The 25021-nt window shown below is 45.4% G+C and overlaps 2 protein-coding genes across 2 annotated transcripts; both read left to right on the plus strand.

Annotated features, from left to right (window-relative positions):
• The first annotated feature begins 12008 nt into the window (after positions 1 to 12008).
• LOC117853572 (uncharacterized) lies at positions 12009 to 13027 on the plus strand. The gene has a single exon (XM_072292947.1). The coding sequence runs from the start codon at positions 12080 to 12082 to the stop codon at positions 12830 to 12832; it is 753 nt and encodes a 250-aa protein (XP_072149048.1). The 5' UTR covers positions 12009 to 12079; the 3' UTR covers positions 12833 to 13027.
• Positions 13028 to 13391: 364 nt separating this feature from the next.
• LOC117853201 (uncharacterized) lies at positions 13392 to 14766 on the plus strand. The gene has a single exon (XM_034735578.2). The coding sequence runs from the start codon at positions 13561 to 13563 to the stop codon at positions 14650 to 14652; it is 1092 nt and encodes a 363-aa protein (XP_034591469.1). The 5' UTR covers positions 13392 to 13560; the 3' UTR covers positions 14653 to 14766.
• Positions 14767 to 25021: the final 10255 nt, after the last annotated feature.

The raw sequence follows: 25021 nt of genomic DNA on the forward strand, positions 1-25021 counted from the left end.
TGTAACAACCTGAATCTTCTCGGTTGTAAATCCTAGTAGAGATAAACTAGGATCATTTCTTGCTTAGCTTGCACGGCAAGCATATTGTAACAAACCTTGTAATATGTTTGGCATTGCTGCTATTTAACACGGAACCGTGGAGGCCAAGGGCATCCCACGTTAACCCTAAACTTCACAGTTTGTGCATGTACGGATGACTGAATTTTCAATTAATGATGTTCCATGCTTGATAAATGATGATGCCACTAGTCTGGTCCCTGAGAAAGATTCATGAATCTGGCTCTCATTGATGAAGGCAATGCTTCTGCACTGGGACAAGAATGCCATCTTTTGGTGTTATATTTCACTTCCATGCAAAATCCATGACTAATGGAGATGGTAGTCTTTATTAGTTTTCTTTCCCATAAAAACTTTCATCTACTTTGCTTTTCTGGCGGATTACGGATCAGTGTTTGCACAATTCATAGAGACAATGAATCTTTCTGGAAAATAAAATATGGAAGAAAGAGAAGTGTGATACTCACTTTTCATGAACTTATTGCTTAGATCTAATTTCCTTTTATTATCAAAGACTCATTCCCCTCAAAAAAACCCATTTAGAGGTTTGTTAAGAAAAGGATTTGTGGGATCTTGCTGGGGTCAGAAATGGCACTAGGGATAGGCAAGAGATATTCACTTCTAAATAAGTTGAGACAGGAACATAACTCATGTCCTCCTTTCCAGCAGACATGCAAACATGCACTGTCATTGTCGTTACCATTTGTTACGACAATATCAGAATTTTGATCAAAATAAGGTATGCCCATATGGATATGTTAGTTAATTAGAAAGAATTCAGGTTTTCAGGCTTCCGACACATTCTATGTTTTAACTTATACACCATGCATCTTTTGAATATTTGCAGTGCTTGGGTTTCAAATGATTGTAATAAACTGTTTTCTAACACAGTTGTTGTTTGTCAAGCTGACCTTTGCAATCAGTCCTTTGTGGCAACAGAAACCATGCATCTAGCTTGCAAAATGAAGTATTGTAACACCAAGGGTCACAAAGCTTACCGGCTTTGCAGTGGACCTTAAGGTCACTTGAGGGCTCAACAGAAACAACTAATAACTTAAACAATTGTTGCTTGATGGGCATAGATCAGTGAAAGATCAACTGAGTTCCAGCTGGTTATACATTTGATCAAACAAAATAATAGTGAAATTGTTAATGTACGCACAACTGAAGTATTAGTGATCTTTCACTTTGTAACACAGAAAGGAATTTACCACCATTAACTTGTAGCCCCAAGGAGATTCATGAATCCAGATCTAGAGTTAATGATGAAGGAGAATGCTTCTGAATTGGAACAAGCGATAAATTTCGTTGTTATATTTCAGTTACATGGCCGATGGGTGTAATGGTCATGCTAGTGTATTTATTACTTCACATGATGACACGAGTTTAAAGATACGGGGGCTGCTTGGTTCCTGACCATAAATTACCACACCACGTTGTGGCGGCGCCGAAGATGGGGTGGCAAAATTTGGCGCCACATATGTGGTGAGGAAATGAACTGCTTTGCAGTTAAAAATCTGTGGCACGCCGCGTCCTATTACTCAACCAAGCAGCGTCCAGCTTTTATGGCAGCACCACATCCAAGGCGTGGCGAATGATGGCGGCAAACCAAGCACGACCATAGTTCTCCTTTTTACTTCTCTATTCACTATTCATCTTATACCCAAAAAACAAGAAATTATGTATGTTTCTTTTTGCAGACAACAAAGGAATGTTAGTATTCCTGTGATTCATAAAGAAACTGAACCTTTGTGGGAAAAAAAGGATCAAAAGAAAGAACAACTTTACTTTTCATCTAACAGTTGCGTGTATTTATTTTGCTCCCAACATCCCTGTCAAACTTTTTTGTCACGAAATGGAAACATGGAATCTTTCTGTAGGTCAACATTGCACCAAATATGCAAGAGATACTGACTTTGCATGATCTCTGAGTCATGTAGCACCATCTGAAAGTGAACTGTCATGCTTGGCAACATAGATGGAGATGACACTATCAGAATTTGATGAGAACAAGGTATCAACAAAAGATACATTAGTTAATATAAGGATTCAGGTTATCACATTATAGATCTTTTGCTAATGGTCCTATGGGATCAGTTTTTCAATACACTGGCTGTTTGTCATAGTGACTTGTTCAATTAAAATGTGAGAAAATGTAATAAACTCATCCAGTTTTTACTTACTGAACAACACAACACTGCATAAACTAGCTATTAAAAATGTGTGGTTAAAATAGAAGATAAAACTTGCTAAACATCCGTGCGCATTCCATATAACAACATACATGGTATCTATGCAACCTCTGATGATACTCTGATCCAATATCTCCATTCTTTCAGTCCTTTTGATTTTGGGACTCCTAATGAGCTTAGAATTCAACAAAAACAATTGGGACATAGCATGCACAGATGTGAAAATGAACCTCAATTGATGTGCTTAGTTTTTTTTAATGAAACTGAAAACACGAGCCCTTACAGTTGAGGTTTATGTTTGGATCTTCCTAGTTAACCTTAACAAAATAAGGGGCCATCGATGATTTATAAGGAAGGAAGAAAACAGGAAACAAGATCTCAATAGGGACCACCATTTTCAACTTGCACTGGCTACATTTTCCTTTCTTGTAGAAGTGAGGAAACTTGCAGTCTTTTCCTTCAGTTGATGCCTCTATGGATTTTATTAGGAGATATGGACTGAATACTGTGCTATAGATTGATCCAGGGAACTTTATTTGCCACCATAGCTATGAATTATTAACAGCAAATGTCATTAAAAAACTTCATTTGATTGATCTAAAAGCAGTGTTGTATGCACTGGGCAGTAGCGGTGATCTGGATTGCAACTGAAATGGGTCGATGGGACTTCACTGAAATGCAAGGATAAAATATTCGTGAATGTTTTCACCATCCAAATTGTCAGGCAGTGAATTGCTTCGCCACAGAACAAAAAAGGGACATAATGGCAGGTGGAGTTGAAGCTTAAATCCACTAAGCATGTTGCCCTTAGAGTGGAATCATCTGGAACGTGCTGTTAGCTTTTCAACTTAACAGCTTGAACTTCAAGCAGTGCTGTCCTAGTAATAAGAATAAAAGCATATTACGCAGCAACATGCAACTGCAATCAATACCAGCCACCTGGGTTCACTACTTCGATCTAAGAAGAATTCAATAGACAAGATGATTTGGAAAAACAGTGGGAATTCAGTATGGAAACTAACATTAATCTCTAAAATGATGCAGCCATGCAGGGTGTCCTGTCTCTACGGCATTTTGACAATGAATGCAATTGAAATCCTGTAAATAAAAGGCTTCTCATCAAAACAGGTCCCTTGTATCTAAACTGTCCTTGAGCGACAACGACATGGATACCTTGTCTTTGGATGACTAGGAGCTTTTCCATAGTCACTTGAAAGGTTCTGGAGTTTGTCTATGATCCATTCAGATTATGTAAACTTTGACCGAAGAAGGAATACCTTATCCAATATGGCTAAAAAATGCACTAGAGCTGTTACAACTTTCACCTTTCAGTTCCTCTGTAAAGTTCTAGGAGCTTAAGATTGTCAGTATAAAAATGAACTATGTAAGCCTATCATGAATGATTATGTTGGCCTCTTTTAATACAAAAAAATTGTTAACAGACCATCAAAAGGCTGGAAAGTAATGTTCAGTTTACTTAGCTACTATGATTACACAGACATATTTATAAGTAAAATAAATTCTATTGTAATGTCATGGACCAAACTTGAAAAGGGCTAAAGACAACACTACTCCATCCCGGAATAGCTAACATCCTACAAGGTTAGAACATGTGCGGTGAAACTTTAGAACTTGGACTACTAATATACATATATATAGAAATGATATAATTTATATGTTTCATCTAAAGTACTTTGGTATCATTCTGTTTTCTAATAATTTTTGGTGCTTTGGAGATGGAATTGATGTCCAAGACAACAAAAGAACAGACTTAGCACTGGTTACTACTTACCAGGTATACCTGATACGTAGCATGGTTGAGATGAGGATGAGCCTCCATGAGTTTTTCCCCAGAAAATAATTTAATGCAGTTTTCAGTACTTGCCATCAGGCCATTTGTAGGGTATCCAAAGGACTTCTATCATAATCAAGCACACAGAGCTAAGCATCATGTTTTATGTGCAAGGTTAGGACTTCTATAAATGAAAAGAATGCACTGTTTAGAATTAGCATTACTCCTCACCTTTATTTAGTCACATCATCCGATCCAGCCGTTGCAGGTGATATCCCTAAAGAAATTTGGCCCAGAGTAGTTCAGGAATTTTGTGATTTGGCAAAGGTGATTACTTGAAATGTATTTATGTATATAAGCAAATCATAAGAAAACTTGAATCCTGTATAAATATACTTCAATAAAAATTATGATACAATCATTTTGTCATCATCAGAGGTCAAATCATAGGAGATGCTTCCAAAGGGAGTATGCTTAATGAGATGCAACTATTATAATAGGTAACACTTATATAAACCTCTTGAACGACGAGCTCTTCCAAGAGTCATTTCTAACACTAGCCACTATAAATAAAGCACTTTTATGTGAAAAAATGATCCAAAAGGCTAGGAAGGGGCAGTTTTCTGATTTATATTTGTAAGGTGTTTGAAGAATTGTGCGGTTCTACTTCAGAGACCCGCTGGTGTTCAGGTTTCAGAAATTGCCATCAGGCCATTTGTAGGGGATCCAAAGGACTTCTATCATAATCAAGCACACAGAGGTAAGCATTATGTTTTATGTGCAAGGCTACTCAGTATTACTAGACAATTGCTCTTTCAGAAGAATTCCTCTGCAGAAACACCCATCGATGCCATCTTTCATTAGTAAGGCTTTGCAGAGAACCAGAATAAGCACGAATGCATGATCACCCAAGATCATTTGAGAACCAGAATAAGCACGAATGCATGATCACCCAAGATCATTTGTAATGAGCCAACAGAAGTATTAAAAGGTCAGAGAAATACAGAACGGGGGCTCAAGAGTCAAGACCCAATCTGACAACACCAAGGAGCAGTGGTGGAGCCAGAAAAAAGTTTTCGTAGGTATGCAGGTATACAATGCTATTAGATATGATAATATTAAAGATGATTAGTTGAATCAGTGAAGAACCAGTCCCTTATAACTTTTGTGGAATTTGTGTGTGCCCGTGCTGTGCACATAGGGCGCCTCAGCTAGCTCTACCCTTGCTAAGAAGGATAGTGCTCCAAACCACCAGGCACTCATTGCATCAGTACAAGTCTACACCTACATATTGTAGTTAACTGAATGCAAGCTGCATTTTCTAGTTCCTGCTTCCTTTCGCTATGAAGATTCATACTTGACATCAATCAGAAACCTAGAGCCAAGCGCAGGAAATGCACCACGACATTGATCCACTTTGTTAGGACTAGTACCGGACTACCGGTGTGGCAGCAACATGACCAGCAGATCACTAAGCAAGGGACATGCTAGGTTCAGTGTTTTCATGCTAGCGAAGAGACTGAATTCCCTGCAACAGTTGTGGATTGGGGATCGGCAAAGTATAGTTTAGCTTAATGATAAGACAAGCCAGCGAAAAGGTGTCTTGCCTCATTTGATTGCATGTGTTGGCTGTTTGATCTTAATCTTCTTTTCTAGACTAGAACAGGTCAGGATATGCATTAGCTTTCCTCCCAACCTCCGTTTTCATGCTACAAAACTCTGTACGGCTGTTTGGCCTGAACAAGGCCCTTTGAATGAATGAATCAGGTGGGGCAATTCGCCGCCCACCCCCCCCCCCCCCCCCCCCCCCCCCTGCAACAGCCTTCAGTGGACAGGAGAATCTACAGACATGACACATGACACTACAATTTGGAGTTTCAGGGATCAATGGCAATCCACAATGTGACACCATCAGCAATGAGGAATTGACGACACATGAAACTATCAATTTTGCCATGTATCATACTTTACTCCCTATGTGAGCAACTCATTCTTATTCTGAAGAACGGAAAAGAATCAAAACATCCAATAGGATGCAATCGAATCCAATGAGCTATTGGACGGTGAAACAACAAGAACCCAACCCGTCCCATACTCCCATCACCTCGAAACTCTACTGTACAGTCATCTGAACTCCTTCCGGAGCGAGTATCTGGCCGCCTTCTTCGCCGCCGCGCCACCAGAAAGCCCATCCTGCGCTGCCGCCACTCTCAACACCGCCGCCGCCGGCTCTACCGCATGGGGCTTCGGCAACTCCGCAGCCGTAGCTGGCGATACGTCCCGCCCGAGCTGAGCCTCGTGCCCCGCGGGCGCCGAGGTCGCCGCAATCAGGTTGGTGATGTCCCGGAGCGGCACCCGGGGCGCCCACCGCGCCCTGCACGGTCGCTTCTTCACCCCGCAGCTCCTGACACCATAGCCGTGCCGCCGAGGCACGGCGGCGGCCGAGGTCGAAGGAGCGGCGTTCTCCTTGTCAGCTGCAGCACCGGCGGCCATCGCGGGGACAAGCGGCGGCCGCTCTTGCCGGGCTGAAGTGGCGGGAGAACTCGAGACCGGGGGCGGGGGCGGCGCCGCGAGGCTGGAGGTGGAGCTGGATTTGGGAGGGGAGCGGCGGCCATGGGTATTTGAGAGCTGCAGCGGAGGAGGGAACGAGGATTTGAGTTTTGGGCGAAAGCGGAAATGGTTTGGGCGGAGTGGAATCTGAGGAAAATTTCGCGAAATGCTGGCTTGGATTTGGGGGCAGTCGGCGGGGCGGGGAGGAGATGGGGTGGGAGAGGGAGAGGGAGGGAGGCGACGGCCGCCGAATTTTTTTCGGGGCGGCGGGGGCCGGCTGTGCTGCGGAGGGAAACTTCAAATTTTCTCGGTGTGAGAGAGCACGTGAGCATGTGGCCTACTGGCCTGACGGCGCGAGAGCGCGGAGGTGCCGCGGCCCTTACGCGCGCGCGTGCCGTGGCCCGTGGGCGCGCAGGCAGGTTTGCGAGGAGGCGCGTGGCCGTTTCGTGACGCCGAAATTGGCAGGCGGCTGAGGAGACGTGCCGTGCTGCTGCCGTCGCTCGAGTGCGTTGCCGATACGTTTCGTTTTGGCGGGTGTGGAGACGGGTTGGTTGCTCCTCCGTCCAAATTGTAAGTAGGTGCATAGATAATGTATAATAATATTTATACATCTAAAAAAGTCAAAACAATTTACAATTTGGAATGGAATGAGTAGTAAATTCTTTGGAAACTCTATTCTTAAAATTTAATTATTTCATTTTCACACGTACGGTGTGCCTGCTGGGTACAGTACAACAGGAATTTACATGTGCTTCCCTACACATGCCTTGCCCTGGTCTCCCAAGGTCCCAATGCCCTTAAAATTCTGTAATTTGCTCTTGGTCCTATATACATTTTTTGCATCTTCAGAGAAACAATAATACGAGATCCAACATCGCAAGTTAAAATTTGGTACCTGAATATGAAAATTTTGACATCGAAGATGCCAAATTTTAATACATCCTAAGTCACGATCAGTGGTATCTTTCCGTACTTTTCTAAGGATGGCCTTGATTTTTGTCGTCTTATTTTCCACCTCCCTAAATCTCACAGTTTTGTTTGTGCACCGACGGAAGTCACGCAAGTTGCTTCTTCTCAGTTCAGACGAGGAGTGTGGGCGCCACTTTCGCATTTGGCAGCTGTTGACGCCCAAAAGTAGCAGGACTTGGGAAATCTGGTCAAGTCTATTCGGATCGGTCTCCCAACCAGTCAGATCGGTTTGGAAAAAATTCCCAAACGCAAATTGGACTTCACCATGGCGTATCTCTTGTCGAGATGATCGAAATTCATATATGGAACGTCCGATTTGAAGTTCGGATGAGGAAGATATGACCTTCGTAAGATCTGCACCCGGGCAGACCGGTCAGACCGGTTGCCCAGGGCGGTCTGACTGGTCTGGATCTATGTAATTCGAGTAGGAATTGTAATTTAGCACAATTTGTATTAGGGTTTTGACTCCTACATGGGGAAGATCTTCCCTCCCTATAAATATAAGGGGATTCAGCCGATTGAGAACAAAACCCAATCGAATCTATCAAATTCATCTTTTATCTTTTTTATCTTTCTCTTTACCCTACTTTTCCAACCCCATGTACTGTTCTTCTCCTGTCTCCATGGCATGAGGAGGCGTGCTAACTGGCCTGCCGAGTTTAGGGCAAACCAAGGTGCGCCTGCCCTGACGGGGTCCCTCTCGGACGGGCATTCGTTGAATCCTCGTCGAGCTCCCCGATGAGACCGGTTTGACCGGCCTCCGCATTGACGCAGCAAGGAGCGTCTTTGCGGACTGCACATTCGAGTGCTTTTGTGTGTTGGGCCCAAAAAAGCGTCAATAGCAGCACTCCATGGAATCCGGCGAGGAGCGAAGCAGATGTGCTACCAAATGGGACCTTAGGGTAATGCTTTGTCTTCGTCACTTAGAAGGCTCACTCACTAGCTAATCCCAATAGTCAATAAACAATGTTTTCATGTGAAAGGTGCATCGATTTGAAAGTTCAAATAGTTTAGGATTTTAACTAAGCCAGTTCAAATTTATCTTTTGAAATTCTATTTCAATACTTGATACCCTTCTTATTTTTAAGTTAGCGTTTCAGAAGTTCAATACTTTTATTTGATAATATGCAAATATGAGTTTCTTTTAAATTCAATATATTTATTTGATACTTCATTGATATGTTTTGAAAGCAAAAGAAGTTGATTCGGAAGTTCCCAAATTAGGTTTTAAAAGCTGAGTAAATCAATCTAGAAGTTGCAGTGTTTAGTTAGAAATTGTTCATGTTTGCAAAAGCAATGACATAGAAATGCAATTTTTCAAGTGAATGGCGATCTTAAACAACATGCTCATCACTTACTCCCTCCATTTCAAAATAAGTGTTCTTTTAGCCTTTAAATTTTGTCCTACAAAGAGTGTTCTTTTAACTCCTAGTGAACCTCATCTAGTTAAAGCAACACTCACACCAATAAAAAAAGTGCATGGAGCCAATCAAATGATCAATTAATGCTACTTCTCTAGTGTTGGGATACGAGGTAGGCTACACTAGCGCAAATCAAAATTTTCTACCGCGTAAACCAGGAAAACTGCCGTATAAGGATCACGGGATTACCACTCGACGTACTACTGGTGCGGAAGATGTAGATTCGCGTCGATGCAGCGAAGTCGATCAACGTAGTCGTACGTAGTCGATCACGTCGACATCCAGCAGCTCCTCAGCAGCTCGTCCACGTGCAGCAAGATCGCCGTCGTGCCGCGGCTCGTCGTCGGCTCGTCGTGGCTCGTCGGCGGCTCGTCCAAGTGCTGCAAGCGCAACACCTCCAAGGTATCCACACGTGCAGGGAGGAAGCGTCGCAAGCCGAACTGCTAAATCCGTGAGTTGCAACATGTGAGGGCGTGGGAGGCGCGGCAGATGTATTTCGCCAAAAGGGTGTAAACCCTAGGGCGCCCCCACCCCTCTATTTATAGAGGTTCCTAACGGGCCTCTAGGTTCGAGGCCCATTAGTACTTCTAAACCTAATCCAACTCGGATCACATCCGAATTGGGCTTCCAGCCCCTTAAGTGTGTGACCCTATGAGTTTGGATACATATAGACATGGCCCGAGTACTCCTACTCGGCCCAATAGTCGGTAGCGGCCTCTAGCAAGACGTGCCAACTCCTATATGCACACGAAGATCGTATCAGACGAACCATCACAACATTATATACATGCTATTCTCTTTGCCTCACGATATTTGGTCTAGCTTCAAGCCAACCGCTCTTTCTCGACCCTGTGATTCGGAATCCCTTTGTAGGTTAACTCTTAACCGTACGTAGCATGGCCATGCATTTTCGGATCCGATCACTCGAGGGGCCCAAAGATATCACTCTCAATCAGAGAGGGGCAAATCCCATCTTGATTGACCATGTCTCATAGCATGCTTCTTGACAAACCCGAAAGCTACCTTTATAACTACCCTGTTACGGCGTAGCGTTTGATAGCCCCTAAGTAGGTCGATCCACATCTTGAATACATGCGACAATCTCAGGTCTAAGGACTAAGCATATATGTTGTTTAAAGAGAGAACTACTTCTCGTGTTGGGTCAGTCCTAGCACATGTCTCCACATGTGCCCACATTATTAGTTCAACATCTCCATGTCCATGACTTGTGAAACATAGTCATCAACTAATACATGTGCTAGTCTAATATTCATGTGTGTCCTCACATGAACTCCGACTAGGGACAACTTTAGAATAACCATACAAGTAAAGAGTTTCACACACAATTCACATAATTGCAAATCAATTCAAGTAGCCTTTAATGGATATTCAAGGAACACAATATAAATCATGGATACAAATGGAATATCATCATCTCTATGATTGCCTCTAGGGCATACCTCCAACATCTAGTTCCAACACATGTGCATTTATTCAGGATCTAGAAAACCAAGCAAATAGCACGGCTTCCAATCATAACTAATATGAAAATTAGGGGGCAACATGGTCACTTCTCACAACTACTATGTGTCTGAAATTTTTTTAAAAATACTTATTTTGGATGGAGGGAGTATACAACAAAAAAAAGGAACCGATGAAATCTAATTGCTGGCCAACACCATTGTAAACACATCTTGAAAAGGGGTAGGTTAAATTTTTTATGCCAATTGTTTCATTTTCATCTAACTCTCTATGCTTGTCATGCTTAGAGAAGTTACTCGATCTAATCAAACAAATTGTTGTTTTGGGTTCTGTGCAGTAACTTTTTGGACTTTTAATAGTGGTCTTTTTAAGAAAATTCAGTAAATTGTCAAACTAATATATCTACTGTTTCTTACTGGATTTTTGACCTAATTTTGACACCTTTGGCTTTGTTTGTTGATGCCAATGCTAAAATTTGTATAAACCATGATTTTTTTTAAAAAAAGTTGATTGGTTTGATGCAAATTTGGTAGGCTAAGAATTAGCTTACATCCAAATTGCATCATAATTATTTGCTTCCTCAATCTAAAGGGTTCCTCCCCATTTTTTGTCTATATATATAGAACATTCTTAGCTTGCCATTTGTTTGGCCCCAATTTTATATTATAAGCTAAAATGCTAACCTTGAAATCCCAACCTTAGTTTGTTAGGGTTTCAGCTTTTACAGAAAAAAAGAGTAGATGCTTTTTAGAATGATAATGCAATTTAAAATTTAAAAATCTTTGAAAATTTGAGATTGAAAGTCCCTTAGAAATATAAAGTTTCAGAATCTTGTTAGTTGTCGATACAAATGGCTTCCCCCTTGATAGAGAGTACCGTTCTAAAGAACTCTAACATTTTAATATACACAAATATACTAAGGATGTGTCAAATGAAAAATAGAATTAAGTAGTTTGTGGGCTGTGTAATATCTTTTAAAACTAGATATCTTTATACACAACCTTATTTAAAAACTAGTTTGTGGGATGTGTCTCGTTGCAACAACCTTATACACAACCAATGTAATAGACATGGTGAATCAAAACGGGTGAAAAGAGACAATTATGTTGCCACTGCTGGCATGGCAAGACCGCATGGCATGCCAAGTCAGCCAAAAGAGCACTTTGATCCAGAAGAGAAACTTGAGGGACTTATGTGGTATATTTCATAGTTCAGGGATCAAAGTGATCCTCGGAGTAAAGTTGAGGGACCTATAACCTATTTAGCTATTTTACCTTAAACAAAAAAAAATATGGCACTAATGAACCCCAAACAACCTCGCTTGATGATGAGTCGTTGGAGTTTAAACGCGTCATTCCATGGAAGATGGAACTAATTTAGTAGGCACGCTTAGCAGCAGCTTGCAAAATGCCGCGTTCGTCTACGTGCAAGCCATCTCCCGAGCTCAACCTACCTTCCATGGCATGCCACACTAGCTCGCCACTACGGCGCTACCCAACCTCCGGGGAAGAAATGATGCAGAATACAAACAATTTCCCGCTGACATTTCCGTCACATCCCTTCCTCTCTGCAAACTCCCCGTCGCAACGCTCCCGGCGCTCGCGATCTCCGCGGCAATGCCAGGTGCCTCGGCGTCCGCGACGGCGCAGTACGCGGGCATCGGCGTCTTCGTCGCCGTCTTCCTCTACTTCGTCGTCTACTACAGCCGCTCCTTCAACACGGTCTTCCTAACGCGCCGGCACGGCGCCGACGCCGACGCCGCGGCTGCCGGCACCGGGGACGACGCGGTCACCGTGCTCCCGGGCCCAGTGCAGGCGCTCGGCCTCGGCCCCGACGACGTCGCCGTGCTCCCCACGTTCACGTACCGCTCGCCCTCGCCTGGCCGTGGCGGCGCGAGGTCCCCGCCGGCCGCGGCGGCGGACTGCTGCGCGGTGTGCCTCGACGAGCTCCGCGACGGCGCGCTGGTGCGCATGCTGCCGTCGTGCAAGCACTACTTCCACGCGGGGTGCGTCGACGTGTGGCTGCTGTCGCACGCGTCGTGCCCGGTGTGCCGGGGGAGCCCGGGGCCGGAGAAAGTCCGCCTGGGTGTGGCGTCCATGTCGCCGCCGCTCCCGCAGCTGCACCGGCTCGGAGCGGCGGCGGCGCCCGAGAGGGGCGAGGCGTCCGGAGTGGAAGACGCCGTCGTCTCATCCAGGTCGCCATCTCCAGTGAGGTCACCCATGCATTTTGAGCTTATGGTCACCATGGGCAATGGTAGCCCGGCTGTGTCACCGTCGCCGCCGACTCGGCCGAGAACGCCGGACGGCCGAATGTGCAGGACAAGATCACCTTCTCCGGCCACGTTGGAGCCGCATGACGTCGGAGTGTAGATTTTGTACTTGGGTTTAGCACTTTCCGGGCAAGAATTCACTACGCTTCACTTTGCCGGGCAAATTTGTGCATGCATATGCAGATGAGTTGTGTATTTTTCCAAAATGAGCAAATAAGGATTGGGCTGACTGACAAACACTACCAAACACGTTCCTCTCATCCTGATCTGTTCCAGTGCTTAGTACTCTGTTGAACTCTTAAGTCACCTCATAGTATTTCTCGCTATATATATTCCGCCTCTGAAGAAAAACGATCCCAAATTTGCAAAGTAATGTCTTGCTTTCTGTTTGACAACGCTCAACGCTATTTCAGACATTTCTCGCTTAATCCCAGAGCCAATGGTCTTACCTGAAACCCAAGCAAACGCAGGCTAAGTCTCACAATCGTTGAAGAATCCCTGCATGATTAGCCGACGAAACCTTGAAGTTGACTTCAATCCTATCCAAGCGCCTGTGTGCCAGCAAATTCAACCGAATTATTCAATATTCTCTAGGATCGCTAATCATATGCCTGCAGCAGATGATCACTGAATGATCCATTTGTCCATCGATGTCAAGCTAGCAGTTCAACGACAAACTAAACTACTCACAAAACACAGATGACAAAAGAATAGCAACAAGTTCAATCCATTGTCCAGCACCGTATGAACAACGGCAGCATACAACTTACAGGGTCATACAATATTTCGCACGCAACCTCATGCTAGCGACCCAACTGCAAATATATCATGCACTTGGCATGCATGCGGCGCACACATCCCCTTTCATGCCTGCTGCTGCCTCTAAATCCCACGTCAACCACCGGGCTCAATGATTCGATGATCAGTTGCCAGCGACATGTCTCTCGAGCCATCTCAAGACAAGGTCATCGGAAGCGGAAGTTCCTGTCAGCAGCAGCAGAAGCCATGTCGTCGCCCACCACCACCGTCTCGCCGCCGGACCCTTCCCGCGACGGCGCGGGGGTGCCGAGCACCAGCAGCTCCAACTTCACGCTGCTGTACATCATCATCGCCGTCCTCGCCGGCGTGATCATCTACGTGGCCATCCGCTACGGCCGGTCGGTCATGGCCGAGTGGCACCAGCTCCAGGCGGGCGGCCACGGCACGGGGTCGTCCGCGGCGGCGCTGGGGCTCAGCGTGGACGACATCGCCGCGCTGCCCACGTTCACGTACCGCGCGCGGGGCGCGCCGGCGTCGGCGTCGCCGTCGCCTCTCCGCGGCGGCAGGAGGAGCAGGAGCGGCAGCAAGGGGCGGGCGGCGGCTCTGGGGGCGGTGGAGTGCGTGGTGTGCCTGCAGGAGCTGGAGGACGGCGACGTCGTGCGCGTGCTGCCGCCGTGCCGGCACTTCTTCCACGGCCGCTGCATCGACGCCTGGCTGTGCGCGCACTCTTCGTGCCCAGTGTGCCGCGCGCACCCGGAGCCCGAGCGCGCGCGGCTCATGGAGGGCTTCGTGTCCCCGCCGCTGCCGCAGCTGCGCCGGTGCGGCGTGTCGCCGGAGCGGCCCACGGCGTCGAGGGTCCTGGCGGACATCCTGGCGCGGTCGCCGTTGAGGTCCCCGTCTCCGACGGCGCCGGTGTACGGCAGGGTGTGCGATAGGTGTTCAAATTCATCGCCGCCGGGGGTGCCAGAAATCGTGGTTGTCCCATCCAGGTCTCCGTCGCCGATGAGGTTCGGCGCCAGCAGGCAGTTGTCGGCGAGAAGCATTCCAACGTTGGAAAGCATAGAGGTCATCACGCCGGCATCACCGTCACCGGTGCTAATTCAAGAGGACGGTGGTGGTTCGCTGTCCAAGTCGAAATCGCCGTCGCCGTCGCCACATTGAGTACTGGGTAGTTGCAAAAGCACGAACACAGCTTGAGACGAATCTGATATTTGATTCTTTTCGGTGTATTTGTACACTTTTAATGAAAAAGGATAAGGCTTCCTGATTCTTCAATGCACATTTCAACAAATTTATGTGCACTTTTGATAACCTTTCTTTTTTCATGAAGGTAGTATTAGGCGCTTAGCGTCTTCGTGTATAGATTCGCTAAACACAGCAGGTGACTAAAGTTTTGCATCGAATTTGTCAATGTGCAACTAAAAATATATTCCCCTTAAGAAAACATGTCCCACTCAAGAAAAAAGGTACAGTTAGTCGAATTTGTGAATATTGTGCAAAGAAAAATTCGCTAGTTGACTTTGTTGAATGTGGGCGATTCATTCAATGCACGTGCAGGGTCCATCAAACCTCAAACATAGGAGTTGGCTACAATTTTCTAATCAAATTGCAGTAGCTAGAATTGAAGCTGGGAGATCTTTGACTTGTTACTATATTGCGTTAGGAAAAAAATCGAATTACTTCCCTCAAGTATAGGCAAAGTCAGGATAACCCTAAATTATTTTTTAGATTCAGTTTATCACATAAACTATGTCATTTGCTTCAATTTATCTTTTTTTAATGTACAAGTGGAGTCTTATATTAAAATATTTCCAGATGATAGCAGATATTATAACACATCTTAGAAAAGAAAAAAGTGCATTTTCCATCCCTCAAATATAGCAAAAGTGTGATATTGATCCCTCATGTTTCACTTGGTTCAAATCAACCCCTTATGCATTTATTATCCTCACCTCAGTTTAACAATGATTTAGTGCAATCTACTGGCAGTTTATGCCACGTAATTATTTAATTAATCAGTAATCATTGCTTAGCGATGTAATATGCTGATTCAAAAATATAAAGGCCATAGAAAATTTTAGTAGATCCTCTAAATTGGACTCTATAAATTCTTTTTGAAAAAAATAATGGAACTGATTCACACGCAACTATAATAGAGATTGACTCAACATAAGACGTGGCTAAGCAGTGATTAGCAAGATGATTGCATGGTCTAAACTCTAAACTGCTATTATATGATACTAAATCATTGTTAAACTAATGTGGGGATGTTAAATGCACCAGTTTAGATCATTAAAGGGTGGATTTGCGCCAAATGAAACATGAGGGATGAATGTTAAATACACTTTTTCCCTTAGAAAAATGCATCGTGGATTTTTATCACTATTTTGATGGGTAGGACATTTAATAATTAATTATTCCTTAGGGTAAAAAATTAAATGCAAAACAATGGTGAAAAACTCATAATATATTTTTGACATACATTGTGATGTCCACAGCCACCCTGCAAAAAACTTAAACTAAAATTCAATTTGTGTATGGAGAAAAAAAAAGACAAATTATATTAAGGTAAATTGAACCAAATACCATAGTTTATGGGTTATATCCATACTTTTGTTATACTTGAGGAGAGTAATTTAGACTTTTCCATCTAAGTTAAAATCAAAACTTCAACATAATAAAAAAATATGGACTTATACTTGAATGACAGCTCAAATTTTCGGATACCCGTTCCCTTTTTTATATGTTTTCCTTTCTGCCCGAAAAACAATCGATGGCTCTAAAACCAAAGATAGCTCACAAAGTAAGAAAAAAGGAAAACAAAGAAATCAAATACAACCACCACTGCATGTTATAAGAAAATACGTGAGAGTTTAAATTTTTTGTAACATGCGCAACAGTGAAGGGCTTCCGGCCGGAGGGCCGTAGCTCATGATCTGTTACGTACTCAAAGAGAATACCATGATCTGAATCCAAACGGCTGGAGAGTGGAGACTGCAGGCGGGGGGCACGTTCCACGTGATAGGTGCCGTTTCTTGGACCAGATCTAGCTCCATACAATTTGCATGCGCAAATGAGCACGAGCGTCATGTGTGATGGTTGTTAAGCAAGTGATTTGTGAGCATGTACGAAACTAAAATAAGTTAGGCTATACTCCTTTTCTCCCAACCAGCCAGAACCAATTAATGTTTGCCGCCATTTGGATCAGTATAAACCGTAGCATAACTCGCTCACACCTCATGGCTCACGTGCACATTGTAAACCTACAAACTACACATAATGACATAAATAAATAGTCGTGTCCCTAGTGTGATCAATAGAATCATCCAATACTCCGCAGGACAGAGGAGACAAACACTTGTCATTCCTATTATGTGGTTTACGCATGAGAACAGAGAAACCAGATTATTTTTTTCCTAAATTCTTTTTTGCCCTGATGATGAGGTGAGAGTCAAACTGCTTGAACTATGATTTATTATATATGCTACATCAGTCCTGGAATATAAAATGTTATAGATTTTAGCTCTGCATCCGGATGTAGCAGTTTCGAAGGTGCATAGCCAAAATCTCATATTTTAGGACATAGCCATTACTTAGGGTCATAAAAAAGTAAGAAGTTCTTTTTCTTTTACCATGGAACTAAGGAAAACCAGAACTAAGGAAACTGGATGAATTTGACCCTCTAGCTGGTTTCGAAGGAGGGTTTTTTCCTATATATGTATTTTCTAAAAACAATCTAGTTAGTCTCTAAACATTTATAACTAGTTCCACTACCGGAAACAGGAATTTTGCCGAGTGTAAATTCTTTGCCGAGTGCTTTCTGTCGAGCACTCGGCAAACACAACCTTTGCCGAGTGTATACTTGGAGACACTCGACGAAGATTATACATTCGGCAAAGCTGTGGTTTGCTGAGTGTCCCAAATAAGACACTCGGCAAACATACACACGACACTCGGCAACAATTTGACAATCGGTAAATCGCCAGCACGTGGCTCGCACGTGCGCCGTCCGTTAGGGGAAGTGGGTCAGCCGTTAGTACTTTGCCGAGTGCCCGACGCGGACACTCGGCAAAGAAGTGGTTTGCCGAGTGTTTTTCAGTGACACTCGGCAAACGTAGAAGTTTGCCGAGTGTTTGTGTAGGCACTCGGCAAAGACAAAAAAAAAATTTCCACCGCTACCCTCCACACTTTTTCTACTCCCCACATACGACATTTGGTAATCCATCTCAAAAGTTGGTCTATTTTTGATTTGTTTGCTATTTTTAATGAATTGATAGCATTAATAGGAATTTGTTTATTTAAGTGAAATTTTAACTGCAAGTGATTGAAATAATGGATTAAAATCAGTGAAAAAAATATTCATATTATTGAATCTAGATTGAGGTCTCAACCAGGAAATGAAAAGAAATTTTGAACATTTTTTTTAGAAAACACGACCACGAACGTGTGGTTGAATGGTTGTTAAATTCTAAAAAAACCAAGAAGTCTGAAAATCACAAAATTTGTCAAGATGTCATGATATTACATGTGGAGGCTGTGGTAAAAAATTGAGAAAGTTTCGCCCAATTTCTGACATATGATGCTTACCAACCGACTCATCTCCCGAAAGGATTCATAGAAGTTAGAGAGGATCCAATAAGATTTGAAGTCCAAGTGACACTTGAATTGGGGTTTGACTTCAAAGCATTTTGTATAGGCAACATACAACATAGATTGGTTCATGTCAAATTTTGGAAATTTTTCAGATTTGTTTGATATTTTTTATTGATTAAATACAATTATAGATTTTTAATAGATATAAATTCAATTTGAGCTAGAAATGCATGAAATAATGGAATAATATCAGTAGAAAAATCATATAACCATTGTTGAGTGAATTTAACATGGTTTTTCCCAAGTATATTAGAAAAAGTTAGTAAAACACATTATTGAAGAAGTGTACATGAAATGTAAGTGTACTTTGCCGAGTGTCTAGAGAAAACACTCGCCAAAGGTACCCTTTTGCTGAGTGTTTTCCCCAGACACTTGGCAAAGTAGGTACATGGGCCCACTGTCAGGCGCATGTTCTTTTTTAAAAAAAATTATAACTAACTTTGCCGAGTGCCTCCGATCTGGCACTTGGCAAACCTTATGGCTTTGCCGAGTGCTAGATCGCGGGCACTCGGCAAACCACCTGGCAGGCGCGTTTCGTCTAAATTTTTTTTAAAAAAATTAAAACTTCACTTTGCCGAGTGCCCCACATCCGGCACTGGGCAAACTTCTGACTTTGCCGAGTGCCAGATCGCGGGCACTCGGCAAACAACTTGACTTAACTCCCCGCCCTCAGGAAACGTCGTGGCCCTTCTATCCCAAAATTGAAAACTTAGCAATCCCTGTGCCCCGCCTCCCGCCGCCGCCGCTCGCTGGCCCCGCTGCCCCCGGCGCCCCTTACCCCGCCTGTCGCTGCCGTCCCGGCCCCGTCGGAGTAGACCATGGAAACTAAACCCACCTACACATCCTCGGGTGGGATTAGGACCTATTTTCACCTAATAGACAGTATAGGAACGTGTAGATGCAACGTGATTTTTTATATTACTCGCTGATATGCTAGAGGATGAAGGATCGTCAGTGGATGTGCACGGGCCGCTCTAGTCAGCATTCGTTGACCAATGAATGGATTAACAAGACAGATGCTTTCTTAGAATGGGTATTTGCAAGGATCAAAGGAGGAAGAGATACTTGGTGTCCGTGTAGCAAATGTGGAAACATGCGTCGGCAAACCAAGCTAGAGATGGGTAAACATCTTGTTAGGCACGGATTTACAACAGACTATACTAGGTGGATCTACCATGGTGAAGTCGATCGTGGGAGAGACGAGGTTGTCAGACAACGCATCGAGAAATATGATAATGATGCTGGGGTGGGAGACATGTTAGATGACTATCATGAAGCATGTAGGGAGGAGGAGCCAGAGGCTACTGCAAAGGCATATTACGATATGTTGTCTGCGGCACAGCAACCCCTTCACGGGCATACCAAGGTTTCTCAACTGGATGCCATTGCACGTCTAATGGCCATGAAGTCGCAGTTTAGCTTGAGTCAAGACGCCTTCGATATTATGTTGACAGTTTTTGGGAACCTGCTACCGGAGGGTCACATCTTGCCTAAGACCATGTATGAGGCACAAAAACTTCTGCGTGCACTTAAGATGCTATACGAGCAGATACATGCTTGCCCGAAGGGATGCATCTTATTTAGGAAAGAGTATGCGGAAGCAAAGTACTATGTAAAGTGTGAATCGTTTAGGTTCCTGGAGGTAGACTCTGGTGACGGTCAGAAGAAGCAGCTTACAATCCCTGTGAAGATCCTACGATACCTTCCCTTCATACCGAGGATCCAACAGCTTTACATGCATGAAAAATCCACGAAACAGATGACATGGCACAAAAACGAACGTCGATACAATACTGAGAAGCTGGTACACCCATCTGATAGTGAAGCCTGGACAAAGTTTGATGCGATTTATCATGAGAAAGCTCTAGAGGCTCGTAATGTATGTGTTGCGCTGGCAATAGATGGGTTCAATCCTTATGGAATGGCGGCTGCCTCATACACCTGTTGGCCTATGTTCGTTATCCCCCTCAATCTCCCCCCTGGTGTCCTCTTTCAATGACAGACCATATTTTTATCGTTGATAATTCCAGAACACCCGGGGAATAATATGAGTGTGTACATGGAGCCTCTGATTGATGATTTGGTCCGTGCATGGGAGGAAGGGGTATGGACATACGACCGAGCTACAAGGACAAACTTCAAGATGCATGTTTGGTACCAGTACTCCCTGCATGACTTGCTGGCATATGTTATTTTCTGTGGCTGGTGTGTTCATGGGAAGTTCCCATGCCCAGTATGCAAGGCTTCTTTGAAGTTCATTTGATTGACGAAGGGTGGCAAGTATTCTTCGTTCGACAAACATCAACAATTCCTTCCTCCTGACCATCCTTTCAGATGAGATATTAAAAACTTTACGAAAGATGTTGTAGTTAACGACCCCGCACCGCCAATTATGACCTTAGTCGCGGTTCGTGCTCAGTTAGATACTCTTGAGGTCAATAATTATGAAGGTGGCTTTGTGGGATATGGAGAGCAACATGATTGGACTCACAAGTCGTGCTTGTGGAACCTCCCCTATTTTGATGACCTTCTTCTCCCACACAACATTGATGTTATGCACACTAAAAAGAATATCGCCGAGGCAATTTTTGGTACAATCATGGACATTCCTGACAAGACAAAGGATAACGTTAAGGCTAGAGTGGATCAAGAAAGGTTATGCAACAGACCAAAGCTAAACATGGTGCCTCCTAGAGCTGACAAATCGTGGAGAAAGCATAAGGCCGATTTCGTCCTGACGAGGGCCCAAAGGAGGGAGGTATTAGAATGGTTCCAAATGTTAATGTTCCCTAATAGGTATGCAGTGAATCTGAAGAGGGGAGTGAACTTAGGTACTATGCGAATCAACAGGCTCAAAAGTCATGATTACAACATATGGCTTGAGCGCCTACTTCCGGTGATGGTTCGAGGCTATGTGTGGCGGATCCACTTCGAATTAGCTTGATTAGACAGGGTTAAGCCGCCTAACATGCGACACCCATGCTTAAGCCAAGTTAACACGAAGTGCCGTCGGATTTCATCCGATTAACCACTTGAACAGGATCGAGTTTAGCAAACCCACACGAAGGTGAGTGGTTTCAGAGAATACAACGAGTCCACTGAGTTAAACGATCTAACCCTTTAGTTCGGCCACAAAAACCAACATCAGAGTTTTTACAAGGTTCAAAGGAAAACAACAAAAGGTAAAACCACTAGCGGAAGCAATCGTCGGGGTCGGACATCCCTGGTGAGGCCAACCGGGACATCACTGATTCCTCTCCTCGCCATCCGAGGAAGGATCCCACTCGACCGTCCAGCCCGGCGGGAGCTGGGGCGGCCAAGCGCCAGCAAGAGAGGGGTCAGAAGCGGCAACTTCACCTGAAAAACAGGAGCCACAACAAGGCTGAGCTGCTAAGCTCAACAAGACTTAACCGATAGGAGTAAGCTACTCCACACTTCTAGACATGCAAGGCTTTTGACTGAGGGGTTTGTTTGCCAAAGCACTAAGTAAAACCCTATTTTCCAGTTTTAGCTCTGGTTCTAGGTTCATTTACCAGTCTAGGTTTTGCAACCTATTCTAAGCAATCATAGAACCAAACAAGATGTATAGATATATCAACAAACATGCCATCATCAGATTCCTCATTTACTCAGGGTGACATAGCGATCAAGCAATCTCAAACTGTGAGAGGTAGACGAATCGATTCGAGTTCTTTAACCATGCATGGTGAACCTAGCCTCACGACATCCGCGCACCCGGAGGTCGCTTCCTGTGTCGGCCTTCCCCATCAATCCCCTAACCCGTGTCGGGCCCATTTCCTTTGGTGCAAGGTTCCATAGGCCCGGCCTCTGCCGTCCTGTGACCACGCTTGCCACCACGTGCGACAACCAGCAGGGGAAACTCCGTTCCAAGAACAATGGGGCGACCGCTCACGTCTAGGTTCAATCCGGTACTAGGCTTCCTCATCCCATACTAAGTATGAGGCTAGTACTTTCAAACACTTGATCACGAACACCACCACTGTCGGGCCTTAGCAAGATTTCATAGACAGACGGGGCAACCATCCGTCCACCAAAGAGTTACCAAACCCTGCCCCGTCCATCGTCCTTATAGTTATAACAGAAGAGTAAACATGCAACTCCTACAACTCGCGAGTGACAGGAAATCACTCGACTTTTACCGTCTCCTAGTTAAGCAAGGCAACTACTCGGTCCAACAGCTAGTGCTCAGATCATAGGAACTAGGTCATGCATCTAGGGTTTCAAACAACTCCTATACGTAAATGCACAATCATGTTACCGAAGGCATGCGCAAGTCTGGTAAAACACATAGGGTTTTCATGCAACCGGGGCTTGCCTTCGAGCAAAGAGGAAGGAAACTGCTCGACTTCGGGGGCGGCTTCAGCTTCAGCGGGCAGGAGCTCGGCTACACCTTCGTCTTCTGGCGCCGGGTGCAGCTCGTAGAAGCCGTCGGCGAGGTGCAGCTCTACACGAATGCAATGCAAAAGTTAGCATAGACGGTTATTTCAACAGCAACACTGGCTCGCCTGAGCCCAGAAACTCGCGACAACGAGCAGGAGGGTATGGAGGTTCAAGAGAGCTGGTGATGATCAAGAGGCAAGGGTCGGAAAGGAACTTATGATCTGATCCTTGAACTAGAGGATGTGGTATATTAGGAAGCCTCAGACGCCAGCGCTGAAGGGTTCCTAAATTTTACACATACACCCTCGGGTTGAAGAAAAAGATCACAGCCGAACCCTCGGGCGAGGCGGATAAGGGTCGGCGAAACAGATAGGGTCGGGCGAGACGGAACCGGGGTCGGGCGGATAAGAGGGGTCGGGCGAAGCGGACTGGGGTCGGCAACTCACCTTCTTCCTAAAAGGAAAGCTTGGGGTCGGGGAGAGGCAGACTTGGGCGTAGGGACTAAAGCTTTGAACAAGGGCTTAGACCGGAACTGCTACTGCGGTGGCGGTGCTTCTTGCAGATCACAAGAGAGCTTTTACGCAGCACGGAGGAGCAAGCGGCTGGGTGACTTGGAGAAAACTGAGGGAAGCTGAGGAAGGAGTTCCTCAAGAACTTGGTGTATGGCGCTAGGAGCTTGAGCAGGGAGCGAGGGAAAGGCTGAAGGCAACAATGGCGGAGGGAACTCCGGCGGCTGGTGCATTCCTTTTATAGCTGCTGGAACTGAGAAAGGAAGCGGCGCGGGAGAGAGAGAAGGGGAGCGGCGCGAAGGCCGGGGAGAAGCAATGGAGTGCTCTACCGGGGCGGCTATTGAGCGAAGAGGGCGGTGGTGCAGGACTCCGGGGGTGACGCCAGCGGTCATTGGGTTCTGCCGTCAGGGCGGCGTAGGAGCGGGTAGACCGGTGGTTGAGATTTGGCGGAGGCGGGCATCGTCGTGTGGAAGATTTGATAGAAGCGACCGGTTTAACGGCGCTAGAATCGAGGGCGCACAGGTGAGAAGACAGGCAGCCGCGGGCGCGCGGGCGAGCGCGGAGCAACAGATTGTCGGGCGGCTTCTGACAGGGCGGGGAAAGGAGCTGTCGCTGCCGCGGTCAGGGTTGGCGATGGGGGAATCGTCGTGTAGCGGAGACCAGGCGGCGCGACTGTGGTTGAAGTGACGGAAAAGACGGGCGACATCGGGCTCTGGGGCCGGGATCTGGCGGCGTGATGATGGGCGCGGGAGGCGAGGCTCTGCAGAAAGGTTGCAGAGGGGCTTCCGCTGCCATTGGGGAAGGGGGCGCGAGAACCCACTTGGTCGCGAGCCAGAGACAAAACTGCGCGGCGGGCGTCGGAGAAGACGAGCCACGCGGCAGGGAGACTCTGAAGCGGGCATGCAACTCGAGTGCGCCTGTCGCGGAGGATCTGGGGAAAAAGATCTCGCGGGTCCACCGGGCGGATAGAACGGACGTTTGAGGAAGATTTAGAAGGATCCGACGGCGGGCTGAGCTCGCCGGGGTCGGGAGAGGAGCGAAACGGGGAGGGGTCGGGTCTCCGGGGTCGGAACCGGGCGGAAGGCTGAGCACTCAGGCACGGTAAACAAGACAGATGACTATGATCAAGGGCTCCGATTAAGATTAACTCGGAAGATTAGGGGTCGGTCGTCACACTATGTCCCTGACCATGTCTGGCAGGTGCTAGCGGAGTTGAGCAATTTCTTCTGCCAGCTTTGTGCTAAGGAGTTATCTCGGACCGTGGTTGCAGAAATGGAAATAATGGCGCCTGTGTTGCTCTTTAAGTTGGAGAAGATCTTTCCTCCTGACTTCTTCAATCCTATGTAGCATATGATTCTGCACCTCCCGTATGAAGCACGAATAGGGGGGGCCTGTGCAGGGCCGTTGGTGCTATTCAATTGAGAGATGTCAAAAGGTTCTTCGAACTAAATGTAAAAATAAATGCAAAATTGAAGCATCCATTGCAGAGGCATACATTCTGGAGGAGGTGTCAAACTTCACAACAAAATACTATGTTGACAACCTTCCTAGCGTGCATAATCCACCCCTCGTTATAGTGACGACGAAGTTGAATCGAGCCTTAGCCTTATCCGAGGACAACTTGGAAGTGCAAGTGGTGCGACACAGAAGAAATTGAAACATGAAGAGTGGCGCACTATCATGCTGTATGTATTGACCAACCTATCCGAGGTGGAGCTGTACATACAGTAAGTTCTCAACAAACTTGTTTATTCTCAATTAGTCACTATTCTGCATCCAACTCGCATATTTCTCGTTGGTACAGGGAATTCCATTGTAACTTCTGGCGTAAATTAAGGGAACCTACCCCGCACGAAGTGGAGACTCTTCTCAAAGAGGGTGCAGGAAATGGAATGCCTGATTTCATTTCTTGGTTCAAACATAAGGTACAGTCCAATTTAGCTCGTACTTAGGTTGATATTACAAGT

This window comes from Setaria viridis, chromosome 4, assembly GCF_005286985.2.
Source record: "Setaria viridis chromosome 4, Setaria_viridis_v4.0, whole genome shotgun sequence".
In the NCBI taxonomy this organism is placed as follows: Eukaryota; Viridiplantae; Streptophyta; class Magnoliopsida; order Poales; family Poaceae; genus Setaria; species Setaria viridis.

Coding starts and splice junctions, on each gene's coding strand:
- LOC117853201 (XM_034735578.2), top strand. CDS start 13,561: ATGCACTTGGCATGCATGCGGCGCACACATCCCCTTTCATGCCTGCTG.
- LOC117853572 (XM_072292947.1), top strand. CDS start 12,080: ATGCCAGGTGCCTCGGCGTCCGCGACGGCGCAGTACGCGGGCATCGGC.